The 27,603-nt window shown below is 39.1% G+C and overlaps 1 protein-coding gene across 1 annotated transcript in view; it reads right to left on the bottom strand.

Moving 5' to 3' along the window:
* Positions 1–8,074: 8,074 nt before the first annotated feature.
* LOC122879191 (LHFPL tetraspan subfamily member 6 protein) overlaps positions 8,075–27,603 on the bottom strand; it is a 42,372-nt gene continuing 22,843 nt past the window's right edge. Inside the window, exons 3-4 of the mRNA XM_044203031.1 lie at positions 12,505–12,603; positions 8,075–8,874 (exon numbers count right to left, since the gene is read on the bottom strand). Coding sequence (XP_044058966.1) covers positions 8,756–8,874; positions 12,505–12,603 — 218 coding nt within the window. The 3' untranslated portion in view covers positions 8,075–8,755. The remainder of the gene's footprint in view (positions 8,875–12,504; positions 12,604–27,603) is intronic.

Here is a 27,603-nt window from a genome sequence, read left to right as displayed (position 1 = left end):
ACATTCACTGCGATGGATTACACAATTTAAGCAACTTTAATGAGTCTGCTAATATATTTTCATATCACAAAGTAATGAATGGAGGCCACTGGCTGACTGGAACAGCTGGAAAAGTGCATCCAAAAAATGTATAGCATGCATTTGTAAATGGTCAGCACAAATGTAAAGTGTATGTGTTTTGTAATTAAGGAGCTGAAATTTGAAATGATGGTTGATGGTCCTTTAATGTTCGACAGAATCCCCCTAACATCTTGTGCAGCATAAACCAAGTGCTTCATAGCCATAACGATTGCATAGTGGGTCCAAATGTCTAATATTTGCCTCATTACCTCCTGCTTTTTGCTCTCTGGCAGTGCTCTGGTTGCACCTATCAGCAAATAGTCTTCCACAGAAGAAAAATAAAGGCAATAATGAGGTAAATATTGGACATTGGGCAACAGTTTGTGGATTATGCTGCACAAGCTGTTTGGGGAAATGTGATGGACAAACCTCAGTTGAGCTGCTACGGACAAATGGATGATGACTGTATTTTCATAAAGTTTGGGTGAACTATTCCTTAAGACAACAATGAGCTCTTCAGCTTTTTACCACAAATGTGAAAATATATCATTTATGAGGTGATAGGAGTGAGATGAACGGACATTGCTGTAGGTGTTTGTGGTGTTGAGAGAGCATTTAAATGCAGAATCACATCATATGGTATCAATCAGATGCTGTGACACTTCTCTTCTCATTTGTGCTGCTTCAAACATGACAGACGACTGACATGAAGCAGCAGTGTGGCAATAAAAATTCAAACTGAATGACATTAAGAGCCTCTAGTGCAGAGGTTTCTCAGTTCTGAGGTCAGCTTGATAAACAGACCTGGTCATTTGAGTTTATCTAAGACTTATTAGACATATATTGGTTTGAATTAAACCAGTTTTAAAGATACCATCACATTCAGGACTTCATTCATGTTCTTGAAAGAGACTACTAAAGTGTGCCTTATTCACATGGCAGCTTGATAACTCTCAGACTCCTGGGACCATGAGATGTTTGGGACCAAAGAACAGGGTCAAGGGCCAAAAAAAAAGGAGACACCCGACTCAAATTACTTTCTGTGATGACAAAATGTTTTCACAGAAAGTTGGCCATGTCATAAAATCTATATTCTTTAAGCTTCATTTAAATTTTTATGCTTGAGGTTAACAGTGAAATACATCTTTTCTAAAATAAAAAATCTTGATGTTTTGAGGATCTAATTTCTAAGAGAAACTTACATTATATTAAAAGCCATCAAATGGTCCTTCAAGGGGGGTGGCTGGAAGTCTACTGCCTGAGAAGGTGAATACTTAAATCCATCAGATACCCAGTAAAAACCAGAGAAAGATATAGGCTAATACTTGGTAGTTAAATATAAAAAATAATATGTAGGTCTATGAGACATTGTTGCAATATACTGTTACAATATCTCATTTATGCCCTGTGAGAAATTAGACCATGAAAACATAAAATTATGAAGAGCAAGGATTTGTGTTCTGAGTTATGCCAAGAAACATTAAATATGTAGCCTGATTCCAAACCACATTAAGATTGTTCAGCGATTCAAACAGAATGAATAAATGAACTGAAACAAAATGGCAATTCAGTCTGATTATCAGGCTATTAAAGATGGACCTCAAAGAAACAGAACTGTAATATATTGTGTCATGTCAGTGAAGCTGATTTGTGGATGGTGAAAGTCACTTTGTGTTACGATCCAAAGTTTATCTAAACTTTAAGGTCCATTTGAGCATCATATAACAGAGGTTTTATTACCGTTCTTAACCTGAGAGCATATGTTGATCCCCTGATAATTATCTTGGCTACTGTCACCTTGTCCCTCTTTTTCAGTTCATTGTCTTCAGTGCTGTTTATCTGTTTATCCTTCACAGGCTTTGCAGATGGATCAGGCTGTCTTTTCTCCTTTTTCTTTAGAGACAACAATTACAGTTTACTAATACAGAGAGAAACCTGTCAGATTTATCATGAACCAACAAATAGGATGACATCACCATCCTGGATGTTAGGGGGTTAGAGCTTCTACAGCAGTTTCAGAGAGCTTTACAGCACATATCAGAAATACAGGAAGTGGAAAAAAGACCTAACAATGTGATTATCAGTTACCTAATAATGTTGTAGTCAAACGGCTTCAATCCTTCCTGGAATGCGTCAAAGTCTGGACCTGTGTGTGGTTGGATATTGGACTGCTCTTCAAGAAGGATTATTTGAGGGATGATGAGGTGAAACGTAATATGTACTGCTTATCTAACAGTTTACAAAACAGACATATAATGGGAAGAATAAATCCTCAACAACAACAGAAATCAACATCTAAATGCAAGGCATACATTTTTGACAGTGTGTAATGTGAGTTACAACAGTCCTAACAAGATTATATGAAACAACGAATGACTTTCTGGGTTAGCTGAAGATAAAAAAAACATATTGACTTTTTCATACTTCTCAAGTGAGAAGTACCTTAAAGCTGCATTAATCAAATTTGGCCACTAAACGACAGAAGAATACCAAGACAAGCGGACAGACACACAGCCTTGACATCACCATATAAAGATGTAATGGGCATTATCCCATTGCAATCGTCTTACCCTTACAAAAATTCCTAATGATGAAATACTCTACGCTGGTACCGCATGTGCCACAATTACTATAGTACTTTCTGTATTTATGTGATATTTTCCAGGGGTACTATTCTACTACTCAGACAGTTGTAGGGTAATTTGGGACATTTACCACAGGATTGTACCACATGGGGTAAATTACCGCAGAACCTGTGGAGAATTCCACACAAGTCTCTGAGTACCACAGAAGTGCCAGAGGAAAATGTCACAGTAACACAAAATGTATCAGATGAAGTTACCTCAAAAACCTGAGGTACCAGTACCACAGAACATACTGTATGGTATTTTACCACTGGGAATTTTTAAAAGGGTGTTTTGATATCCACTTGTTCTTGAGAAAAATATTCAGCTCTTGATTTTTAACTTTGTCTGTCTGTGATTTAGTGCTGGACAGGTAGCATGCAGTGACTTTATCAGAGCTTGTTTGCAGAGTTACTGATAATTGTCTGTGAGTTTGTTACTATGAGCAATCTTTTCAACATTGCACATTTGATTCAATGTTATTATGAAACATATAGCAGCTTTGAACCCTTCAATTACAAATACATTTTTGACAAAAACAAAGTTGTGGAGGGATCTTCATCTGCAGTTAAACTTAAGACTTATTTTGTGGAGGGTTGTCTTGGTTTAATAAGTCACTAAAACATATAATTTCTCAATATCAATATCAGTTGGCTCAAACTTGACAAAAACAGCAGTTTAAAGTTAGGTCTGTAGTTACTGAGGGATTAAGGGATCAAGGCTGGATTCTTAAATAGGAGCTAAACTACAGTTTGCTTGAAACTGATAAATACTAGTGGCCAGAGAGCTGTTTATGACTGATAAGATGCTGGGATTAACTTTATCAAAGACCTCCTGGAAGAGCTTAGCTGGGACAATCTTTTGGTTACAGGTGATGCACTTCATATGACTAGCAAAACAGCAGCAGATTTGGAATCCATTGCTCACAAACTTTTTGTGAAGGATAAAAGAATCAGCATGTTTCTCATGGGAGGAAGGGTAGATTGCAGAGCTGATTACACTGAACAGTACCTCAGTGTTTCTAGATAGGACCTCAGAGAATGCTGCTCTTGCATCTTCTCTGCATATATCTCACATTACAGTAGGTCTTCTATAGGGTCGTGAAATACTCACACTCTGTTGGTTGTTTATGTTCAGTCTCTACAGGGTTTATGTTCCCTGAGTAAAGAGAAGGCTGTGAATTTGGATTTTCTTTTACTTTAATCAGTGCAACAGCACTCCATTCGGCATTGAATGGAAACTGTGTCATCTCTGCAAACTTTGAGAAGCTCTCAATGTTTTTTTTCTTTGAGACTGTGCCTAGAGGTATGATTTCAGTTCGCTGGAAATTTGTGAGGCAGTAGTTTTGGTCTTTAGGAACTATAAAGTTGCTGCAAGTCTCACCCAGGCTTGGAAATAATGCTACTGCCTGAGTTGAACTTTAACTGAAGTAGCTTGAAAGGCGATGCCAGCCTGCATCCTACAGCTTTTCATTGATGCTAACGGCACACAAGGATGACATCTGTGGGAGGATAACAAAACTTTTTCACTCCTACTTCCTTCATCCCATCCCTCAGTGCCACTCCTCTCTTACCAGGAAATAACTTGGAGATGATGGAATGAAGTGGTATAGAGGAGGAGTAGGGGAACATGGTGGCCATTTGGGATTTGGATGTTCTCTATCATGAAAATGTGCCATTTGTTACTGATGAAGTGGTCCAGACATATAGCCCACAGGTTTGCTTTACATTACATTACTGATGTTAGAGAAGGTAAGTAGAATTTGCTTTTGAAAGCAAATAGAAAACAGCTACTGAGACATCTAATTGGGTGTGACTAGAGGTGCAACATGCTTAAAACTTGAGGGAAAGACAGAAGTAGTCTTCTGTCCTGTGTGATTTAAAATAAATAGATAAATAATAATATAATGGATATCAGTAAGGAGCTATCATCCTGCATGCAGATGACTGATAACTCTGGGCTACAGCCTCAAATCTTTCCTCATTTGTCTGATGTTTGATAATCACATTTTACCTTTCAGGCCCAGAAACACCCATATTAAACCCACACAGGTGAATTTATATTATTCTGACTGATTACACCTCTTCTCATGACTGTGTGAGCATGTGCAGACTATGCTTGACTGACAGCTCACAGACTCTCTTGTTAGCTTTGTTGCACATGTTAGGGTGGGACAAAGTACACCTTTATCATAGGCCTTTTCCACAGAAGATATGTCACAATAGGAAAAGCACAGGTGTAAATGATAAAATGAATGATGGCTGAATTCCATTTGGTTTCAGGGTCCTGGTACTGCGCATGCTGGCTCACTGTCACACTGTCATGGCTTACTGGGACCTACTATGACAAATCAAATGTCTGTTGTGAAAAAGGCCTATTCTGCAGTCCAGTGACCTCATGTAATTCCCAGCATAGCTCCTCCTACTTTGAACCTGAGCAGAGGGTTAATCAGCCAGAATTGGAAACACCTGTGTGGGTGTGCATGGCCTTTAAAAGGTAAACAGTGGCACTATTAATATCAAGGAGACTTGATGGCATTTTTTATTACTCAAACATGACCTCTCAGTATGGGGATTACCTTTTCTAAGTGCTAATTTAGAAGCCCTGCTAACCACAGCCTCTTTGTATCCCCGCAGGTGTGCCAATAAACCTTGAGTTGTAATCTGTATATCCCGGTCTGTGAGCTTTGAGTATAGTCTCTGATCCTCTTTGCTGATGCAGTTTATCTGGTGTATGTTATCATGAATTGCCTTTATTTCCCTGCCCATATAAAGGTGATAATTGTCAGAGATCTGACAATTATCGTTCCTTTAAGTACAGTGGGGAGTTGTAAAGCACAATAGGAAATAAATAACAGAACATGTGGGTTGGATTTTATTCTAAATCAATAAGATTGAGTGACTTTTGGCCTAAACCACTCCACTGTCTGGGCACACTGATTGTTTGCATTCTAGTTAACGTGAAACACCGGTGTAACTGTCTTAGTTATTGTGCTGCAGATACTTGTGTACTTGTAGTTCTGCTTTTTCGTATTACCATTGTTTACTCCACTGCCGGTAGATTCACCTATATTACACAACAAAACAACCACTGCTGATGGGTGACGAGGTTGACAGAACAGTATTTTGCTATACAGGTTCTATATGATTGCAGTCATGGCTCACTATCTTGCTATCCTGCAGCAATATTAATTATGCAATATCTCTATGGAGATTGGTGTTATGGTAGCACAAAACCTTTTTTAAGCAGAGTTGCTCTTAAGGGCAGTAATTATCTCGCTAGGGTACTGTCTGGGAAAAAATTAATTAGAAAGAATTAATTGAGGTAGAAGTATCAAACTGGCTGCCAAGGTTGAACTCTCTAAAGGTGATTCAGTGCTTTTGCCCTCAAATAATCCCAGTTGAAGCAATATTAGAAAAGATGCTGCACGATTCAGTAGCATTCACTTAGTGGTAAGATTGTGTTTGTTGATTCTCCTTATGTTGTCTTCCTCTCATGGCATTTTTCTTCAAGGTTAAAGAAAAATAATTAGGAAATAAAAAAGAACATTTTTATGCGGGCTACGTTTTGGATCCAGCACAAGCACTCTTGCTAACTGTGTGAGTTAGCCTGATTGTAGTTGATCAAATTATACCACGGCTCTGAAGAGCTAATCCAGCCAGTGATCCTGGTGGTCTTTTTCAAATCATAAATGTTATCGCCATGAACGAAAAAAAGACAAAAACATATTTTGTTATTTTGACTTTATATTTCAGGTTTTGACTAATTTGCATTTGTTTCTTGGCTCCACCCATTAATGTGATACTTTGAGCTCGGAATGGATATATCTGATAAAATATGGGATAGTGCATTGGATAGGGTAAATTGGCAATTTTTGGAATTCCAAGGGAGGGTATATTACTGACAAATGAAATAAAAGATGTGTTAGCCTTTGCGACCCTTCTTGCTCTGAGATGGATTTTGTTGGGGTGGAAATCGGAACATCCACATATTTTATGTATTTCTATTTATAAATATGTATGTGTGTGTGTATATATATATATATATATATATATATAGTTTTCTATGTGTATATATGTATATGTCTATGTGTGTGTTTATTTTATTTTACCATTCAATCTGGTATTGGGGGGGATGTTGTGAAATGTCAAATGTTTGTGAACAATGCTCTTTTTTTGAAGAAAAATCTGCATTAAAATAAAAAACGAATGTGATACTCCACCCAAAATGTATCTTTTTTGTATCAAATGAGATAGTCTGGGAGTAGATTTGTGCCTCTTCTCCAATAGAATGGAGGTGAATATAAATCAGTGTGTGGTCCGCACAGTATTAAGTAATTCTACTTAAAAGCGCTCACAGCAGCTCTAGTCAGCCTAAATTCAAATCAGTTACAACAGTTATAATATTCCTTTTACTCAGCAGCTGATGAGAGCAGCTGTACTTCCCAGTTACTACACGTTTTGAAACAATCAGCTGCCTACGAGTAACAAGTTCTCAGATTGCATGGTGAACCCTGTCAGTCTAAAGTATGGGTACTGATATAAAGGAGGGAACTTGACCCCAATGTGTCAGCCTCTGCTGATGATGCATCTGGTTGACACTGTGTAACAATCGCTAGTGATATCAATCAGCGCAGCAGATCAGAGAGAGAGCAGAATGCAGAGGAGCCATGTTAACATATTAAACAGAGCAAGTACTGAGAGAGATTTCTCAAGTGAGGATGGAGGGGGGGGGTATTGCCATTATCTGGGGGATGCTGAGCATTGTGAGAAAATGGGCATGCTAATGAGGGCCAAATACATCGAGAACAGCTGCATTGTAAATGAGCTGACTTTGTACACTTTGGCTTGGATGAATCTCAGAAGTGTTGTTTGTTAATCAAAGGAGGAAAAGCGAAGAGGAACAAATGACTAAAAATAGTAACTCAAAAGCTGGGTGCACCTTGCGATGCTGATGACACACATACAGCTGTGGTAATTGCTGTGAAAAGGTTACCATTATTGTTATTCACACTATGAAGGTAGGTTGAGGAACTATGAGATACCCCTTGACATTAAGCTGATGGATGCACAGCTACTCAATGTCCCAGGGTATGATTGCATCTTAGGCTTTGTCTGGAAGACTAGGAAGCTTTGAAGTTGAGTAACCTGATCAAAAGGCAAATAATCTGACTAGAGGTCAGGGGATTTACCTCATCAATAATAGGGAATAGTTAAATTCACAGCACTGCCCATCCTTATCCTCTTTATCGATTGGGGAAAAAAGGACTCCCACATGTAGTGAACACTACTAAGATCAAGAGGTCATGGGAAAAGCTTTTTAGGAATGTGAGTGGAGGCCTGTTCAGATTACCTCAGGGCGTATTGAAATGACTGAAATAACACCTTAAGTCGAGAATTTCAGTAAACATTTATTTACAAAACAAAAATAATGACAAAGAATAATGTGAAGCGTGAATACAAAACATGTGCTAATATGATAAAATACATTATCATACACAACGTATATCTTATGAATGCGTTAAATAAACTATGCTTAGATTTTTGGAATCTGAATGGGCTGAGTTCAGGAAGCAGGCAGCCAGTGATGGGTTGCTTTACGTTATAGGGATTATTGCATTTCAGTTTGAGTTTAAGGCAAGGATGAGACATGAAGAGGAGACAGAAACACTTCACGTAACAATGAAGCAATATTACTTTTCTCTTCGTCACAGGGCACACTATCACATAAACATCAATGACTGAAGAGGAGGAAGACAAAAAAAGAGAATACTCTTTTCATTAAAGAAACAGTCATGTGACAATTTTACAAATAGGATTGGTCCATACATTTTTCATTTAAGAACAGCTTTTAAGAGAAGAACCAGTTTTCAAAGCCGTGTGTGTGTGCTGCATTATGAAACAGTCCCTGCAGTTGTCAGATGAGTAGTGTCCCATGATGTGCAGAGCACCATAATGACTTGGTGTCTTTGGTGCCTGATGTGCTGTACTGGTGTGAGTTCACGGTCAGAGTCCTCTCCCTGTCGTCGTACCGCCTGAGGTCTCTGCCTGTCCCCGTCTCTGATGCTCTCTTTAGTACGGGTACTGCTTCTGCTTCTTCCCTGCGAAACAGGACAGCCAGGTGCACAGCAGCATGGCAGCCGCCGCCCCTGCCCCTGTGCAGTAATACGCCCAGCCGATCTGGCAGGAACCTGCAGAGGAAAGCAGAGGATTCAGACTGATATCTTTTCACCCTGTTTTTTTATCTGTCTGTCTGTCAGCAGGATATCTCCAAAAACCCATGAATGGATTTCAGTGAAATTTGGACAGATAAGCCCTTGGCCAGGGAACAACGGATTTGATTTTAGTTTAACCAGAATGTCTGTGCGTTAGAATAGACCTGAGCTGTTTACTCCATATTTATAGAGCCGTTTTAGGAAAACGGCTTATAAATCTCACATAACCTCTACAATAAAGGAGAAAAAATTTATAGATGAGCTCAAGTTAAAAACTGTTTTCTCCATTGAGATGGAGGATATAAAATGGTCTCTATTCAAGTCCCGTATTTACAATGTTAATATTTAAGTGATTAGAGACATTTTAGTTTTAACAAGGCATTTACCCTATACTGTTGTTGTTTCTGATATTGGCATAAGTTATATCTTATATTATAATAATGTTTTTCGAACCTTGTTTGTGGTCATAATTTTAATCTCTCTACTTTTATTGTCCTGTGTACACACATAGTGCCCGTCCAACCCTCACTGGACCATGGTGTATGAATGAATAATTAATGATGATTCAGGTGTGGAATTTCCAATATTATACATGTTTGTGGTCATAAGAAGGTTCTTACTTGATTCCAAGATTTTAAGTGTATGTTTGCAGATTTAATTTGGAAACTAGAGTGCTAGGAACAATGTATCTGGCCATAACAGCATGTTGTAGTGTTCATGGATGTTTGATGTTCTAGTTGTATGTGTACTGTGTATTAGTGAGCAGGAATGGAATGTAGTCAGGATTGTGAAGGTTATAGCCAACTGATAATATAACTCGTATGTCAGTTGCGGTTTATTTAAAACACACATGTTCATTTGAAATACAAAATATATTTGTGTGAACTGTATCATAAGAATACTAAACTCTCTATTCTTAGATCCAACATTAATATGTTAGTGCTAAAAGCAGAAAATGTTGTGAACTGCTGAACATTTTTGTTCAAGCCACAACATTTCCCTTCCTCTTGTGAAAGAGTTAGCATTCTTGAAACAAATGCACTGAACATAGTTTAACTTCATTTGCAAACTGACAGTCTGGTATGTGGCAAATGCACAGACTTTTGGAAAGCACACCAGTGGCACAAAATGCTGAAACTGAGCCAAAAGCCAAAAGCAAACAAATTAAGACATAAAGTGCCTCCTTAAGACGCATCTTCTATAATCCTCAGAGGAAATTATGTGCATTATTAAACAAGGATGTGACCTACATCTGCTTCTAAATTTAGAAAATGGTGTGATGACCATCAATACTTCTCATTATAAACGTCAAATTTCGGGAGAATATCTGACTGAATATAGTTATCTAATTACCAGCTGGGGAGGAGGAGGAGGCGTCTCATTAACAAATCATATTAGCTGTCTTGTCACTGTGGAAACCTGATTCAACAACCAAAACTGAAAATGCTTATTTCTCCAAGTCTCATTTTCTGTTACAAATTTCATAAATGTCATACTTAATGAAAATTGTCTTCCCCTTAAAATGTGTATCTGGTTCACCTATTAACATGATGTGGGAATATTCCATTTGAAAAACATGTCAGGTCGACGCAATGTATTGGATTTTTCATGCATTCAGTCTGTGGACTTAAGTATGATCATTTCCCTTTTTCATATTGAACACACATGCAGTTAATGTATCCTGCAGCTACATTCAAAGTTATTTTTGAATTACTAAAGCTCTATCTATGATGCTTGTCTTCAAGCAAGTTTAACATGCCATGAGGCACTGAAGAGCACACTGATGCAAACACACTTATTAAAAATAATTTATATGTACTAAGACCCTGTTCTTTCAAAGAGGAAATCACACATTTAAAACTTGATATTCAACATAATTACTTCTGATGACATGGTCTGAAATTTCAGGTCTGAATTAAAAACATTCAGAATTATATGGACATGGTTTAGATTTAAATGCTGCTAGAACAGTCACATCTATCTGCTGAATTCATAATGACTGAAAATGCATCAAAACACAATGTTACAGTGTTGGCTGTAATTTTGAAAGATTTTGGCTTTTTTTTTGTTCTTTAATGTCAATAGCTTTACAAAGTTCTTAACACATATTGCTGTTTAACATTTATCAACTTGTAATTATTAACTTAATAATAATAATAACACAACTAACAAAATTGTTATTTTTGCTTTGTTGGCAATGGTTTCGAAGGATGGTGATGTTGGTTGGTCTTTGTTCATCCATCTAACTACTGACCAGATTGTCATGAAATGTGATATAAATATTCATTGTCTCGTGGAGCTCTGGTGCCACTGTCAGGTCAAAACTTTCCCTTGGGTAATACTTCATTGATTCATGGCAGAAACGAAGGGTTGGTTTTCCTGGAAATTGGCTGCGGATCTTTCTTATAGCACCACCATCAGGCCAACATTTTCATTTGTACACAACAAAAATCCAAATCAAATGGGCAGATTGCAATGACATTCACTGACTACATTCACATTGCATGAGTTTTCTGCTTGTGCCATACGCAGGTCAAAATGTCAACATTGAACGCAACATATCTCATAATCAGTCAGACTGGCAAGAAATTTGAGAATAAACCAGGTTGATTGTTATGACTCCATTGCCTTTTATATTGCAGCTCCATTGGGATAATTTTTAAAAAATGTTTAGACCCAGCACTGGTGAGGCTGTAAGAACAGAAAAATTGGCAGTATGTTGTTTATTTCAATACTTCAATACTTTTGTATAATGAAGTGTAATGAAAATCACACCCTACAGGGGACACTTGGCTAGTTGTTTTGTAACCAGCCACACCTTTTCGCTCAGTAGTTAATAGATATTACAGTAATCCAGTTCAATGAACAGATAGAAGCTCTGTGTTTCTTAATGTGTGAGGAAGAAAAAAAAATTAAAAGTGGCAGAAACTCTAGCATGTTGGACATTGATGTAAATTGAAAGAGAGCAAATTTAAGTGTACCCGGTGCCACCTGATTACATAAGTTATGGGCTCAACAGATTTATCAAAAATTACCCTTTGACAGTTAATTCAAATATTATGATCACAGCAAATTAATTTCTCCTTGTAGATTAAGTAAAAAATCAAACTCTATTTGATTAGCATCAAATAAAAGAGCAGCTGCAGTATGAACATCTTTTCCACCTGCCTAGTGTCTGATACAGTAGCATATTACTGTCTGTGAGATAGTCCTGACAATGCCAGCTGAATACAGAGCACAAATCGGGCTCCTGCTTATTCTCAGCACATATTTATAGCTATAAAACACTTCAAAAATCGACAGCAACTGGAGATTCTGTTGACTTTTTATCATACATTTTAAATACCAAGGGATTGTGTCTCTTCGGTATATGACAGTACCACACAGTTGTGTCCGCTTGGTTTCTAAAAAAGGCAGAATGTCAAGGGCCAGATATAAAAGTCTGTTCTCAGTTTCCAGCTTTTTCATAGATTTATCTGTTCTGGGACCAGAACATTCAGTGAACACACGACAAATTTACACTGTCAAGCATCAGTGTGTAATGTAGGAGTTGTGCGCAAGCTGTATGTGTGTGTGTGTACTGGATCTGCCTGGTAGACATCTTACCTAGTTGAAACTGGTCTGAGCTGTTGTTGCAGGTCTGTTGTACTTCCTCGCTGTCCCATCCCAATGGATAGAGCGCACAGCCAGATCCTATGAGCAGACCTGGGATCAAGAGGAAGAGAGAGAGAGAGTCTGTCAGTGATGAAGGAATTGCAGTAACTTGACCGATCACTGGGGATTCAAAAAATATCCCAAAACATGGCTGGAGGCTGACAAGACGCTGTTTGTGAGAGGAAAACTGCAGCAAGGACAAACTCTCACCATCAAGGTGTTCACTCAGCTCCTCGAGGAAGGTCTGCATTGTTTTAGTGAGACCTCGCCTCTGTGGGTTTTCATAATTTAAGAATCTTTTCATTAATGAGATAGAAAAATGCAAAGCAGTGTATTGCTTTTTTCTTTGATGCATTCAGATGTCCAGCAAGGTGAAATGATTTCAAACTCAGGTTTTGTGTGGATTCTCACTCATTCTTTGGTTTATGGTTTGATTAAAATGATCAAAAAGACAATGAGCTGCTGCTCTCCAATAGAGTGATGTGTGTGACCGCACCTCTGTGATTTGTTGTTCACCTTATCAGCCGTTTCCAGCAGACACTGACAGGGAGGCAGCACTGACCTGTTCCAGCACTTCTACCTCTGAACAAGCCTCACATCCCTTTGTAAAATGACACGCATTGTGATTTTAACACTTCATCACATTTTTACCGCAACAAAACAAAGCGCCCCTCTGCCAGCAGCTCATAAAACCACTGCAAATGAACAACGAACATATGCAAATAGCTTGGCAATTTCTCACAGAAGCAACAGCAAAAAAACTAGTATTTTTGGTATGCAATAATTACTGTAAAACTCTGGAAAATCCTTGAGGGACTGCTTTATGTCAGTGATTAAAGAGACTTATGACTGCGCTTCAAGCTGCACACAGAGACAAAAGTAAAATCTAGTCAAGGCCATTACATTAAGGATTAATATCCTCAATATTAGCCTGCAGCCAGGTCTTGACAAGTTATTCCCTGGATGCCAAGGCCTGTCTCTTGAAATTACCCTGTGGGGGCCCCTGGTAGGTGGCTCTGCCATCACATTAGCTTAATCCCCTCCGATGTGTCTGCCCTGCTATCAGTTTTGGGATGTGAGGATGGCAGCAGAGGAAGGGAAGGCATGAAAGCTCTGGCTTCCAACCTGATTACCCCTGCCATCCAGGACTGCCTTATTACATCTAGGCCAGATAACAAGCAGGAATTAATCCACATGCTAATGCAGATGGGCTAGACAAAACAGCTAACATCAGAGGTGGAGTAGGAAAAGTGAAAAAGACATCCGTGTTTCCCCAGATGCATTGAAAAGGACGGCGAATGTCATCGGCTCCGTTCTGGGAGAAAATAGACTGGCTGATTATGGCACCTGTGGTAGAAAATCAATTCAGTGAAACTCTGGCATGTTGATGAGAACGAAGGGATATAAAAAGGCTCTAACCAAGTCTGTGTCATTACAGCTCAGGATCAGAGGGGATCCAGGGATTGTCATACGTAACTACTCAGCCGTTTCTTCTTCAGACCCTTAAGAGAACTTCAGACGACTTTCTGCTTCAGACCTAAAATTACTACCTTTAGCTGAGCAGCAGAACAGCAAAAGTAACGCAGGAGCATTTGATGTAAATCCCTGTACAAGAAACCGCTGTGGACCCCTGATGAACATAAAAACCCACTATTCTACAAGATACAAAAATGCATTTAGCAGCAAGTGAGCATACGTCATTATATAGTATTATTAAATGTGTTTTGATTCAAATTTGTAACAGTAAAGACTATAAAGCATGCGAGCATGATAATGTATTCATGATTAATATTTAACAAAATCAAAAATTCTCTTTCAAGTGTTGTGTAATGCAGAGAGATACAGCAGCATGTAATCAAATTGAATTTCCTTGCAGCACAAGCAAGGGGGAAAAAAATAACGCAGGGCAGAATGTGGCTTTGTTTTCCAAAGACATTGTTATTCTATCCTGCTAACTGTAATATTTTCATTTGAAAAATCAAGATTTGTGAGGATTCTACCATAAACCATAAAGAGCTGTTGCTCTGTTGCAGGCACCTCTGAGAGAAGAATGGGGGAAAAAAAGATTCAGCTTCAGTGCATAGTTTCCATGATTACATGGAATGCTGAAAATCACTCTCAGACTACATACAGGAGGGAAATTATTGCCACAACAAAGACAATAGCTCAGTTCCATTGTGCAACCACAAAAAAAATCAAAGGTTTCTGGGTGAACCATCAGTGTTTTCTGTTGTTTTTGGAGATAAACTCACTGAGCCTGCAACACTGCAGTGAATGTGAGCAGTCACATGTTAACATAACACTACTGAGACAGATACTGCAAAAAACAAATCACTGTGGATTCAACGTATCATATGTGATCCTATATTTCTCTTTTGGCTTTTATTTATTTTATTTATTTATTTTTTCCCACTATAGTTAATTCCATCAAATCCCATCTTCCACACTCACTATGTGGGTTATTGAGAACCAGAGGTAGGGAGGCTGGTGACTGGAATGTGGGAGAAAGATTACCAAGAATGAAAAATGTTCTTTCACATAATGTTTATGAGACAAACTGCTGGAAAGACGTGTGGACTTGTGAAAAGCAACTACCTCAGGCTCTGATTCTCCATGTGTGCTGTTGTAGACGATACTTCCTGTCCTTCTTATTTCCTAAGCTGACACCGATGCACCCTGATCTTCACAAACAGACAGTAGTGGATTTGTGTCATTTAGCGTGTGGTTGTCAGCTGCAGCAGCTCTTCTCAAACTTTTTGGCCTGTGACCTCTTAAACTGAGGCAATGCATTCTCATAGACTCCCACCGCAGACTGCATATGAAGACACTTGTATTATGCGTATGTGTTGTTTTCCATAAATCATTTTGTGAATTCCCTCAGATTTCTTGACCTAAAAATCTGTTGTCCTGGCCCCCGGCTTGAGAACCACTGAGCTAGCGGACACGCTACAATCACAAGCACTAAACCACATGCTAGACTTCATAAGATAAGATAGAACTTAATGATCCCCTCTGGAAAAATTGGTTTGCTGTAGCAAAAAATAGAGATAGAACAGCAAAAGTCTAAGTCAAATAAAAATACTGCAGTAGAAAACTGACAAATTCAACTCTTGAATGTTATGTAGAATGAAAAACAAAAAATAAAAATATTAATCACAGTATTATAAAATGCCCAATAAATAAAACAGCATTTCACTGCATGCAAACAAGGTGATGCATTTAGACTTTTGAAATGTTCATGTTCATTGTGCCACAAAATAAAGAACCCTTCAGTGAATTCAGAGTCACCTCAGTTCTAACCGATAAGGTTGTAGTGCTGAATGGGTGACAACACTCCAAAAGTTTAGCGGCTAAGCTATCCAGCTGGCACCATGGTAAATCAATGGCTTGAGTTTGTTCTTTACCGAGACAAACGCTAACCTGAAGCAGATGACTGTTCGTGGTGGTGGGTTGCAGTGGGCTTGACAAGTCTTTCTGTTTAAGGATTATCTTTATCTTGCTCGTTTGCTATTATAAAAACTGCTGTGCCCCCTGCCATTCAAACACATCAACCAAGTGCAAAGGTGCATTATATTACATATCATAATAGTGAGGGCCAGTGTTGTTGCCCCAAACTGGCCTGGACTGCAAATACTTAAATAACTTCTCCCAAAATTAAAACACCCATATTTGCTCCAACAAAGGTCTTTTGTGAATTTCATTGCTTTACCCAAACCACAGAAAGGTTATTGTATCTTTCAACATGATCAACTTCAACAAGCGGCTCATTTTTCAGTGAGCAGATGGCCGTCTCATGATGAAATCATTGCAGAACTCCACTAAGCTGCCAGGAGGATTGCAGTGAAAGTCACCAGAAGGCCATTATTGCAGCTACACAGCAACTACATGACACTGTAGAACAGACGGACAGAAAAGATCATAAATGTGAGAAATCTGCCATCGCCAGCTTCCACAGACACTCTGTGTGCCTTCCACGGAGGTTATTGAGAATCAAAATAACTAGTTTCCCTTTAGCAGTTTCCTCAGGTTAAACTTAAAGATGCCCTCAGCTTTCTGAGAGATCAGGAGAGGTTCAAGAACCGCTCTATCAACACAGGCCTGGGAGGTCTGTTTGTTTACTTTGCTGCTTTTTGCCAGAAACCACTGTTTGTAAAACCGTAGCCCATTTTGAGTCTTGTTTCAGTTGCTATGGCAGCCAGCTGATGCCTGATAATCTTCTCTGGCAGAGGAGATGAAGAGGAAGAGGAGAGAGTGCACAGTGCAGAATGTAAGAGGCCAGACAACTTATTCACAGATCGAGTTTCAATTGATCTCCATGCAGTCATTATCTGAATGACTATCTCAGGCCTAATGGCTTCTCTGAAAGGCTATTCTATGAACTGGAAAAGAGTTCAGTTAAATGGACTTAACCAAATACAATCAGTCCCACATATCAGTGTTCAATCCACAAATCTGCTCTAATATAGTGAATCCTATCCTTGCCTCAGATTTCATCATCATAGTTGAGCTCACTTTTGAAATCGCATTTTCAGTGCTTTAAAAAGCACACAGAGAAGTGCTTTATTCCATCAGACCTACTCTATTGTTCCCCATCCTTTTTCTGTCAACGCTTTTTACTTGAATGAAAAACTGTCCCCTTTCATATTCCCCACATTCTCTGATTTAGGGAGTGCTGATGCCTTTTGTCAAGCCTTCCTGCTCTCTGTCAAGAACCAAGGAATTTCTTTACCCTCCTTCATGCCCCGAGACAATACCATTCAAGGTTATCATTCAAAAGGCCAAAGAGGACATGGAGAAAAGGCTGCCACTAAGCTGGAGAGAATTTTGGTGGCCAGGGAATTGGAGTGGGGATGTGCCTGAATGGGCTGGCTTAATGTAAGACATTCCCTTTTCGGCTCAGAGGATCATCCGAAAGAGCGAAGGAAATGTAAGAGCAACCACACCTGGGAAGGCAGGCCTGTGCAGTGCCAAAATAATATTATAACAGCACTAAGAAAAATATGATTTTAAGATTTAACATTAAATAGGTGCTTTAAGTTATAATCCTTAAGATTTGCATGGAATCAAACCCTGTTTTTGATACTATTTATCGTTGGAATTTTTCAGGGGTAGTACATTCTGTAATTATCTCTCTATAGAGTAATTTTCATTGTTAGTGGTGGAGTCCACCATTCCCGCACTGGATACAAATTGCCTATGCATGAGGGATTCACAGGAAGCAATGCAGAATGTAATCCAGTGTTACTGTTTTTAATTTGACCTCACTGATATCAGCCTCATTGTTCACTGTTCACTCCCCTACAGCATAATGCTTCACATTAAAAGCCTTCAAATGGCGAAACACGAGGCAGCTTTTATTGAAAAGCAGCCACAAGAAACACAATGTTTTTATCACCGACTTTGGTGTTGACAGCGATCGTTCATCAAAAACAATCAGTTTTAAATATTGCAAGGGAGGAATGGAACAAGAAGGAGCAGCCACAGTGAGCTGCTAGATAATGAGTTGCAGGTCACAGGCTGCACACTTCCAACTTCTCAGCAAGGTAACCAACTTTGTGCCCAACAGTGTGCCCTGCTGTTGGGAGGAAAACTACTCGCTTAGTTGCAATTATTTTACACTGACTTCTATTATTGTGTGTTTCTTCGGCTGCGCTGTTAACAGATGTACCAGCTCTTCTGTTGTATTTCTGACAAAGTAGCTGCTCAAGGAGTGTTTGCTGTAAAATTAAACTACACTTGCTGATACCATAACCACGGGTGTTGCCAAATCAATCATGACTGAAATCTTAAGGATCACAAATTTAAAATATAGAGTGCAATGTCGCCTTTACCCACAAGTTAGCTATTTTTGTGTGCACTGTGCTCAGTGTAGCAAAATGTTATATGGTTCCTCGCATGTAATCAATAAATAAATTCTTTAGTGTAATTAATGATATTGTAAAAATGTTTCTGTGTGGCTTTTCTGAGCTTTAATCAGAGAAAGCGACAGGTTCTGAGTCCCACAGTGTCAGTTAGCCTAAACAGTACATGTGACTAATCTGTCAACAGACCCACCCCTGCATGTTGAGGCAGGTTTTTTCCTTCACTTGAAACACAAGGCACACATCAGCATGTACAGCTTGCATGGCTGCTTTTCTTGTGATGTTTTGATTCTCTCTGTCATTCAAGTTGGATCAACACAGTCGTTTTCAGAAGGGCTTACTCCTATGTGAGCAATTTTGCAGGCGAAGCTGGTGTTTTTATGTGAGCAAGATGGGGATCTGGAGGTTCAGTTGAAACGTTAGATTCTGGAGCTGTGAGAGATGGAGGATGAGGAGGATGCAGAGAAAGGAGGGATTTAAAGAGAGTAATTTAACCAATAGTCTACTCAGTGGTTTTCTATTCATTTACAAAGCTACATCAAGCTTGTTAAGTAGTAGTCTTGAATTATCTTGTTTTTGTAATATTACTTTGCTAAACTGTTGTGTTTTTTCTGCACAGCACTTCCCAAAGATTATACCTCAATCATCCAGTTGGACAAGAGGAGTGTTCATGGTAAAGATGTTTTTCTGGTTGAACGATATGTTTCCTCCCAACTGTAAGTAATATTTTGAGATACACTGCCTAATGGGTGACTACACAGAAGGTCTTCCAGTCTTTTGTTGAGTCCGTTTTATATTTCTCCATGTTTTGTTGGCTTTACAACTTGAATATCAAACACGGGAAACTGTATTACTGACCAGGCCAGTACGAACAGAGCTCTGTGACAAACAAGCTCTACATCAGGCTCTGCCTTTTCATTGAGAGTGTGACCATCCTCTCCATGACGAATTTCTCCCTCTTCCCTCTGGTATTTGCTAACGTCGGCCCAAGAAAAGGTCAAACATTTACAAACACTCCTTTATCCCATCAGCCATCAAATGACTTAACAAGCCTCATTCTTATGTTGTGTCTTTTCGTGTGTTTTGTCTTTCACTTGCTGTTTTGTTATGTAATGCTCCTTTGCTCATCTTGTTTTATCTGCTGTATATCAGTTGCCCTCTGGGAATTATTAATAATGAACTGAATGGAACTATAGTGTTTTAAACAGCCATCAACACACCTAGGAGTAGTGCTGTGGCCCATCAAGTTCACATTTTTGTAATCTCAGTCAAGTCTTGCTTTCGCATGTAATTTTACTAAGGTCTTACAGAAGTTTTGTTATGTCAAGGTTAGGGTTCATTTAAGCATTTCAAACAACCCAAGATCATTTTTCATCTTAGAATGTAAATTGGTTCTGCAAAGCACTTCTCGTACTATAGAGACAGACAATTGCCTTTTTGTAATTGCCAAAATGTAATGTAGCTATTGTCATTCATTTTGCATTTATTGCAATTGTTCTGTGCATGCTTTGGAGAGAGCTTCCTAGAACTAAATAGCTGAGAAAGTGATGTTAAATCCAGGTGCTTTAAGGCACTGCTAGCAGTGCTGTTGACTGTTACTGGTCAAGCAGATGGTGGCAAAAAGGTGTACCAAAGGTTTGGTACCACACTTTCAAAACAGTATAGGGGAAAGGTTAAATGTGCAGCAGAGCAAACTACAAAACATGACGTGATGCAATGCACTAGATGCTATTTTGGACCACCATCCCAGTTTGTAAAACACAATGGAAATGCAAAGAAGAAACTAGCACCAAAGTCTAAGTACTTAAAAGTTCAGGTTGTGGAAAGGTCATGGTAATGGAAAACCATCAAAAGTGAGACTACTTTAAATGTTATATTGTCAGCTTTGATTAGATATTCCTAAGAAACAGGCCGAAAATAAGCCCAAAGCGATGTTGAGTATGTGCTGGTTTGTTGGCTTGTGCCACTCTCCTGTAACACAGTTTCATTTCTGTCTACCCATCAGTCACCATTACTGGCCCTGGGTGGAAAGAGCAGCTTGTGTTATATTGATCTGTTTCAGTGCTTTTGCCACAGGCGTTCTGTCAAGAGTTGGTCTTACCTAATCACACCATTCATTTGTCACATTTGTTTCCGACTACAACCGGTAATTAATAAACACACCAATTACAAGAGCAAAATGAACTTCTGGTTCATTAAGCAGTGGGCATGTATTAAACAGAAAAAAACAGCATTAGGTCTACAGCTCAGGAGCACAATACAGCGCATAGAGATGAAATTGGGGTGTGCTAAATACGTAGCAAATAACTTTCAAAAGAGAACATCTTCTGGATGTGTGGGGAGAATGAGCTTTTCACACGAGGGCGCAGATATTTTCTGTATGTCTCACTCTTTCCAGCAACAAACCCACGCTTCCCTGCGACCTCAACCATGTCTCCTCTGATCTCATATTGCAAATTGGACATTCTTCCCCCTCCTCTCAGTTAAGAGGAGAAGTCAAATAAGAGGCAGGCAAAAAAACAAGGGAAAGAATTCAGCAGCAATCCGAGAAAAATCCCCCCTCTAGCTTTTCCAAAATGTTGCACAATTTTACCTTTCTCTTTTAAATATAGTCACTCCTGTGCTGAACTAGTGTATCTAAAGTATGAAGAACAGCAGAAACAATGAGTTCAGGTATGTTAGTATCTGAGAAAACCTGCCATGTCAAGATCACCTGACGGCTACCATGCTACACTGGTGTTAATTTGCTGCCTTGGTTTTTTCACCAGAGTCAAAGGGAAGATTAGCTTTTGCAATATCTTGCAATATTTTAATGACTTATTATCATTGTGAGGCTTGGTGGCAGGGTGGTGACGATAAGCTACTTTACTTGCACATGACAAAGATAGAGTCAAAGCCAACTTATAGCAGATTTTGGGCACCAGTTTTCCAGCCTCATTTAACTGAAATTTCAGTAATTTAAAATTTCTAAGTAAGTGGGAAAACATGTTAAAAAGGGATATGAGCGTCTTCTACAAACTGTAATACAAATGTCTATCGGCATGCTAGTCTGGAATTTCAGTTTGGAAAATGATGGCTGTTCCATCCATCAAAGAGTCGAGTGAAGAAGAAAATGTGTGAGGAGAACAACAAAGCCAAAGGATATGGAAATCCTCCTCAGGGTAGGATGCACTTTATAGGGTCCTACAAGTGTAGGTACCTAACTGGGTCATGTCTGATGTGTTGAGCAGCACCCTCCTCTTACTGACAGAGCCTGACAGAAAAGCATTACAGTAGGCCACATGTCCAAAAGTTAGCATATACATACAGCAATGCGTTCCTGCCTTAATTACCCTTTAAAATGAGCAGTAAACATGCTAACGCAAGGCCTTCTGGAGAGAGGGAAATCGAAGACACTGCAATCTATGCTTTAATATTCAAGTTAATAGTATCCAAATAAGCAATGAATGTTTCAGTATCCTCCATGCAGACACTGCCAGACATCAAAATGCCTCTCTGACAGTACTGGGGCTCCTCATGTGAGCAGCTCCATACCGCAAACACAAAGAGCCTCCTTTCAAAAGACAATGCAACGCTTCAGGGATCGAGGAAAAACTGACTCCCACTGCCAAGTGTACAAAGTACTCCATAGCATGTGTTTAAAATGCCGGCCCACTGCATTCAAGCTGTCTTCTGGGACACACACCGGGCTAGCTTTTTACCCTTGGGGATTGAGTTAAAGCAGCCTTACCCAAGTCCCAAAAATCAAATATTCCCTAAACTAACAGGTCACTTTTGCTCCCAGCATTTCATTGTGTGGGTGTAATGTGAAAACCATTCAGTAAGAGTGGAAATCTAAGTAGGACAAGAGGCTCATTCTGAAGCCTTAGAAGGGTTGTAATAGCACCAGAATATACCTTGATACATTATAACACATATTCAAAGCAAAGCATAAAACCTAAGCAGTAGATTTGACCCTTTTTACATTGATATAATAGTATTTCATGCAAGTTTCATGATTGTTGATGATTTAACTGTTCACCTAAAAGCTGAACCACTTGATGATATTCACACTAGGTGATATTCATGACTTTCTTACAGGAATAGTTTGACATTTTGGGAAATGCGCTTGTTTGCTATCTTGCTCTCATTTCTGTACTGCCAATATGAAGCTATCACCAGCAGCCAGATAGCTTTGCTTAGCACAAAGACCAGAAACAATACAATGGAGAGGAAGAGATCAGGTTGTGCGGGACTGTGTGTACTCTTGACAGTTTGTATGATATTGAACTGGCATTGTGATCCTACATAATCATATAATATCTGGTTTATCCTGTCCACTCAAGGATGAAACACTATTTCTGCCCCGATGATTCCACAGATTGAAACCAAACAGATGTCAAGAAAAGGCTACCAATTCTATTTCATATGAAGATTTACCATTATCTTGCTTTTTTATGTTACCATGCCATCTCTGACAAGGGTAGTGAAAAGTACTGATGTAAACTGAAGCGAATGCTATTATGTTGAGATAAATGTTAGTGATGAAACTGCAGCCTCCTGGTGAAGCCTTCTCTTCTTAACAATGCTGTTAGGGAGTCCTTTGAACCCACGGGTAATAAAATAAGATCTAGAATAAACTGCAGTTTCTTAACACTGATTGAAAAGAGACATGACAGTGACACTTGTTTAATTTACTTTGGTGTTAAAAATGCCGTAAAACAGGGTGATATATGCGGAAGGCCTGAGGGTTTTTCCCAAACCGCTGATTATTTTTGCTTCTTGTCAGAGCACTGGCTAAATGTGATGACTTGGTTCTTGGTCTGACAGGCACATTCATTAAATCTTCATCTTGATAAACAGTTTGTATTTTGTCAGTCAAGCCCCGAGGCAAACTAAATCAAAAACATTTAAGGTAAAGAAAAAAAACATCTAGATGAGTATGAACCCAGACAAATTAAAACCCAATGGGTTGAGCACTAGCAGGTGGGCTGAAAATGAAGCAGTTTATATGGGTAATTATAGAGAATACAGAAAACACTCATAATTACCTGAAATAAATCCATGGCTTGCCTTTATTTACTCCTTTGTCCATTTAGGAAAACGTTAAAAACCATGATGTAATAATGCAGAATGAACAATTGAGCAGTTATTCAGCATGATGTGTTTCTAATAGGAGGAGAACTTTTAAAACAGGATGGTGCCCTGGCCAAGTTTCTTTTTACTATACTTCAGATAATACAGACTTAACACCTCTATTACACTACTGCCTTCCATAAACATATGGCTTCAATCAGGCTACAGGCATTCGTATCATAAGAGTCAGTGGATGGCATGAATCCACAGATTATAGCATGGGAGCAAGGACGAATGAAAATCAATAGTTCCCTGAGTCCTTGCAAAACTGCCTCTCACTGAGATGTTTCAAAGAGAAAAAAATCTGAAGAAAAACAGATGCAATGTAGCAACAATGCTATTCAAGCACCAGTGGTTTCCTCCAACAGCCAATTTACACAGGACTAATAGCATAGTATGTTCAGACCTCATGTAATTCATCAATTATCTTCTAATCGCTGTGTTTTCTGAAAAACATTAGGACAAGAAAATGAAATTCAGTACGTTGGATACAAGTCTGTAAAGTAAAAATTGTTATTGTTTGTCACTAAGCAAAGCTAAGCTTCAAAATGCCTCCCAAAAGCATTCACAAACCTTCCTCTACAGTTTACACTACTGCCTTCAGTTTGATAACAAAAAGCAAAATTTTGCATCTAAAAGAAGAAGACACCATTGGATGCCAAAACCAAATTCAATTTGCATGGGATTAGTAAGTATTATCCAGGGACCCCTGACTTCACCAAGATGTGGCAGGTAATTAACATTGGAATTTCACTTAAATTATAACCATGGCAGACTTGCATTGGGATTAAAATCATCAGCGATCTCCCTCAATTATACAAATCATTTCCCAACCTCAGGTTATATTAGTTTCGTGCAAATAGAGCTTTATAAAGTTTCATCAGTATTCATGAACATGAACAACTCTCTTTAGAAGCTTAAAATGAGAGATAAAACTCGGGTCTGCTGCACTGACAATGAATTAGAGATCAACTTTGTAGGATGAAACTGTGAAACTTCACAGCGAAATTAACTTGAACTTTGTTATCATTATAGTTCTCTCAGTGATGAGGCAGAAAAGTTCGCCTCTGTAATGTCATGTGTCCACAAAGGCTCCCATTCACTGTCATAATAGCTTGTCCACAATGCGTCTCCTGATTGAATCAATTTGAGTGCCTGTGGCTCTAAGAGGGACTTGTTCCTGCTCACAAATTACAGCTGATATGTCCAAGATCATAGGTCACTGCACGTGCAGTCTTTTTTTCAGGGATGAATCTTTTTTTTTTCTTAAATGTTGATTACTGTAGCACTGTTATGGTAGCCTCACAGTGACTGAATAGCCTGCCAAGGACTGTTGAGAATGTACCACTGGACATTTCAGAGCTAGTCAGTCTGATTGATTGAGCCATAAAGAGTTTGTCTGTGGGGCTAACAGGACTCAGATAAAAGATTAGGAGTCTGTTGAGTCTTGATTAATGTTAGAGGATATAACCTCTGGCCAGTGGTGCTGAAAGATTTATATAAACAGGGTCTCGGCGGCGAAATATACGCACACTGAATTGGAGCGATTTGAAGTCAGTGAGGACGAAACAATCACAGGGTATCCCCAGGACACAAGAAACAGAAAACAGAATTGTCACAACTCCATAATGAGACAAACAAGCTTATTAACTGACAGATGAAGCAGGACAGCAACACGAGCGACAAAACAGACTAGACTCAAAGAGATATCTCAAAGGCAACAACCCCAATTTCATTTTTGCTGTTTTCTAAATCAGAAGGAATGTGATGAGGGCTGGAGAAAAAATTCCTCTGCATATTTATACAGGGCCTTGTCTGTGTCAAGCCCTGCCCCACCCCATGGACTTAGGCTGCCTGATTAGTATTCAGCGAATTCATTAAGACACAATTGCTGGTGTCTGGGAACATAGGGACTCTTGATGGAGGAGAGGTTGGGTTCAGCCCACTGGGTAAGTCCCTACAGAAAAAAATGCCCCATCCCCCCAAACCTGAAGGTCAGCATGTCCTTACTCTGCTACTGATCTGATGATCACAGGCAAACAGCGGTTGGGGATTCAGTGTTAAGATCTTCATTTGCACATGCTGCGTTGTTGCCTGCATGCAAAGATCTGCACTGTGCCTGAGAAAAAGGTAAATGTGACTCTGACTTTTGTTTTGATTGTCCCCAAAGGCAATCACCAACAATTCATCACTCAGGAGGGAGTTGTTGTACTGTGTTATAATATAGTGTTTCTCCTTGTAAGCTATAAAAAAATATATATGAATGAGATCTGACTTTGTAGCCTGCAGACCATCCATCCCTCAAAAGTTGCACCCCCACTCCCACCCCCACCTCCCAAACTATTAAAATCAATGTTGAGATGAATGAACAGCAGAATCCAAGGGTGACACCAGGTAGAAAACTCTTCCGGCTGCTCCAATGGTTCATACGTTAGGGAGGCAAGCTTTGGTTGCGTCCTGGCAAACCAGCAATGAATCATTCCTCAGGGAAGCACTTACACACTTCAGCCAGTTTAATAAAAAACACCAAAAAACCTGTCCTGCATGAAAGCTTCACAATAATAAATCACAGGCGAGGAGAAAATATTGCATACGGCCACGGGGCACAAATCCAGTGGAGTTTGGCTGAGCTCTCCTCTCACTGCTGGACTGTCAATCCTGTGTGTTTCTTCCATCCTGCTGTTATCGCTTTGACTTGCAGCTCCAAATATAAATCTCTTCGTCATCACCTCCTACCTCTGAAAATAATTTCAAATTATGAGAGAATTATCAAACAGAGGCAAAAACACCTCTCCTGGGTTTAATAGCACAATTTATGCTTCTGTGTTTCGCTTCAAGTGATCTCTTGATGGCTGAGTAAAGATCTTTTGCCCGCACCAATTTTAAGGTGTTCACAGTAAAACTAATTACCTTTAAAAAAACAAAACATAGGAAAATAATATGAAGAGCTGTTCTGGCATTCCACAGCGTATATCCCAGAGAGAAATCTATGCCATATCCTGAAGCTTCTTTCTGTTTCCCTCCACCACAATGAGGAAGAAAGACTTTGATCATCTACTATATCTCACTCACCAAGAGAAGAGGGAAACAGAGTCAGGGCATAAGAGTTGGGTTTTCCACACAGGGGAATGCAGAGCAGAGGAAAATGAGGTGAACAGTCATGAAAAGAAAAGCAGAAAACCTCCAGCAGCTGCAACACACTTGACAGGAAACTAAGCTGCTGATGTAAGTGTCAAACAAAACAAATTGCTAAGCCTTTTCTGACACAGAGCACAGTCTCCGGACTGTCACGACAAGAGTGGAAATTAAGTTGCCAGAGACAGAGAATGCCAAGGATAGATCACCAACATCAAGAATAATGCTGACTTTGAAGGTAGTGGTGAGGTTTGTGTATGAGTGTGTTTACGAGATATCAGTTCACATCTGAGAATGAATTCATAAATCCTTGGTTATTTGTGGTTCGTTCGTCCAATACAGGAATGGAATTCCTTTTTTTCTCTGCACCATGTTCAGTTTTTGTCATGGAGCCAAAGCTAAAATAGGCTTCCTCTTAGCAGGGACCAGAGTATTCTGTCTCTGCTTTTTTCTTTCATGGTAGGCACATAAGCGTGAATGTGACAGCGCAAGTGAGTCAATAAACACACACAGGCAGAGTACTTCAAAGTTCAGCCGATGGGGTTAAGAGAGAATACAAAAAAAGAAAGAGTAATCTGCAATGGCTGAAAATGCATTTTGAGATGGAGAGAAACTGATACAGCAGCAACAACAGATACAAAAAATACATCTGTAGTGCTTTCAAGTTCAGGTCAAAAGGAGGAAAAACCTATTTGATGTTTTTGAAATGTCTAAATCATGCCTCTTTCTTAATTAAATTTGTGTATGTGTGTGTTGGTTTAGGTATTTGAGCAGTAAGCATTACAAATGATATACAGTATATTATTTCTAGCAAATCCCCTCATAAAAAAACTATTTTGTTTTGACAAAATGTCCACAGAAAAGCAGAGGGTAAGCATTAACTATAAATCACACTGGAACACAATGACACTAATGCAAGAAGAAGTAAAAAATGCTAAGG

The sequence above is a fragment of the Siniperca chuatsi genome, linkage group LG7 (assembly GCF_020085105.1).
Source record: "Siniperca chuatsi isolate FFG_IHB_CAS linkage group LG7, ASM2008510v1, whole genome shotgun sequence".
Lineage (NCBI taxonomy): Eukaryota > Metazoa > Chordata > Actinopteri > Centrarchiformes > Sinipercidae > Siniperca > Siniperca chuatsi.
The sequence above is the reverse complement of the archived record's forward strand: the minus strand, read 5'-3'. Positions and strand labels throughout refer to the sequence as shown.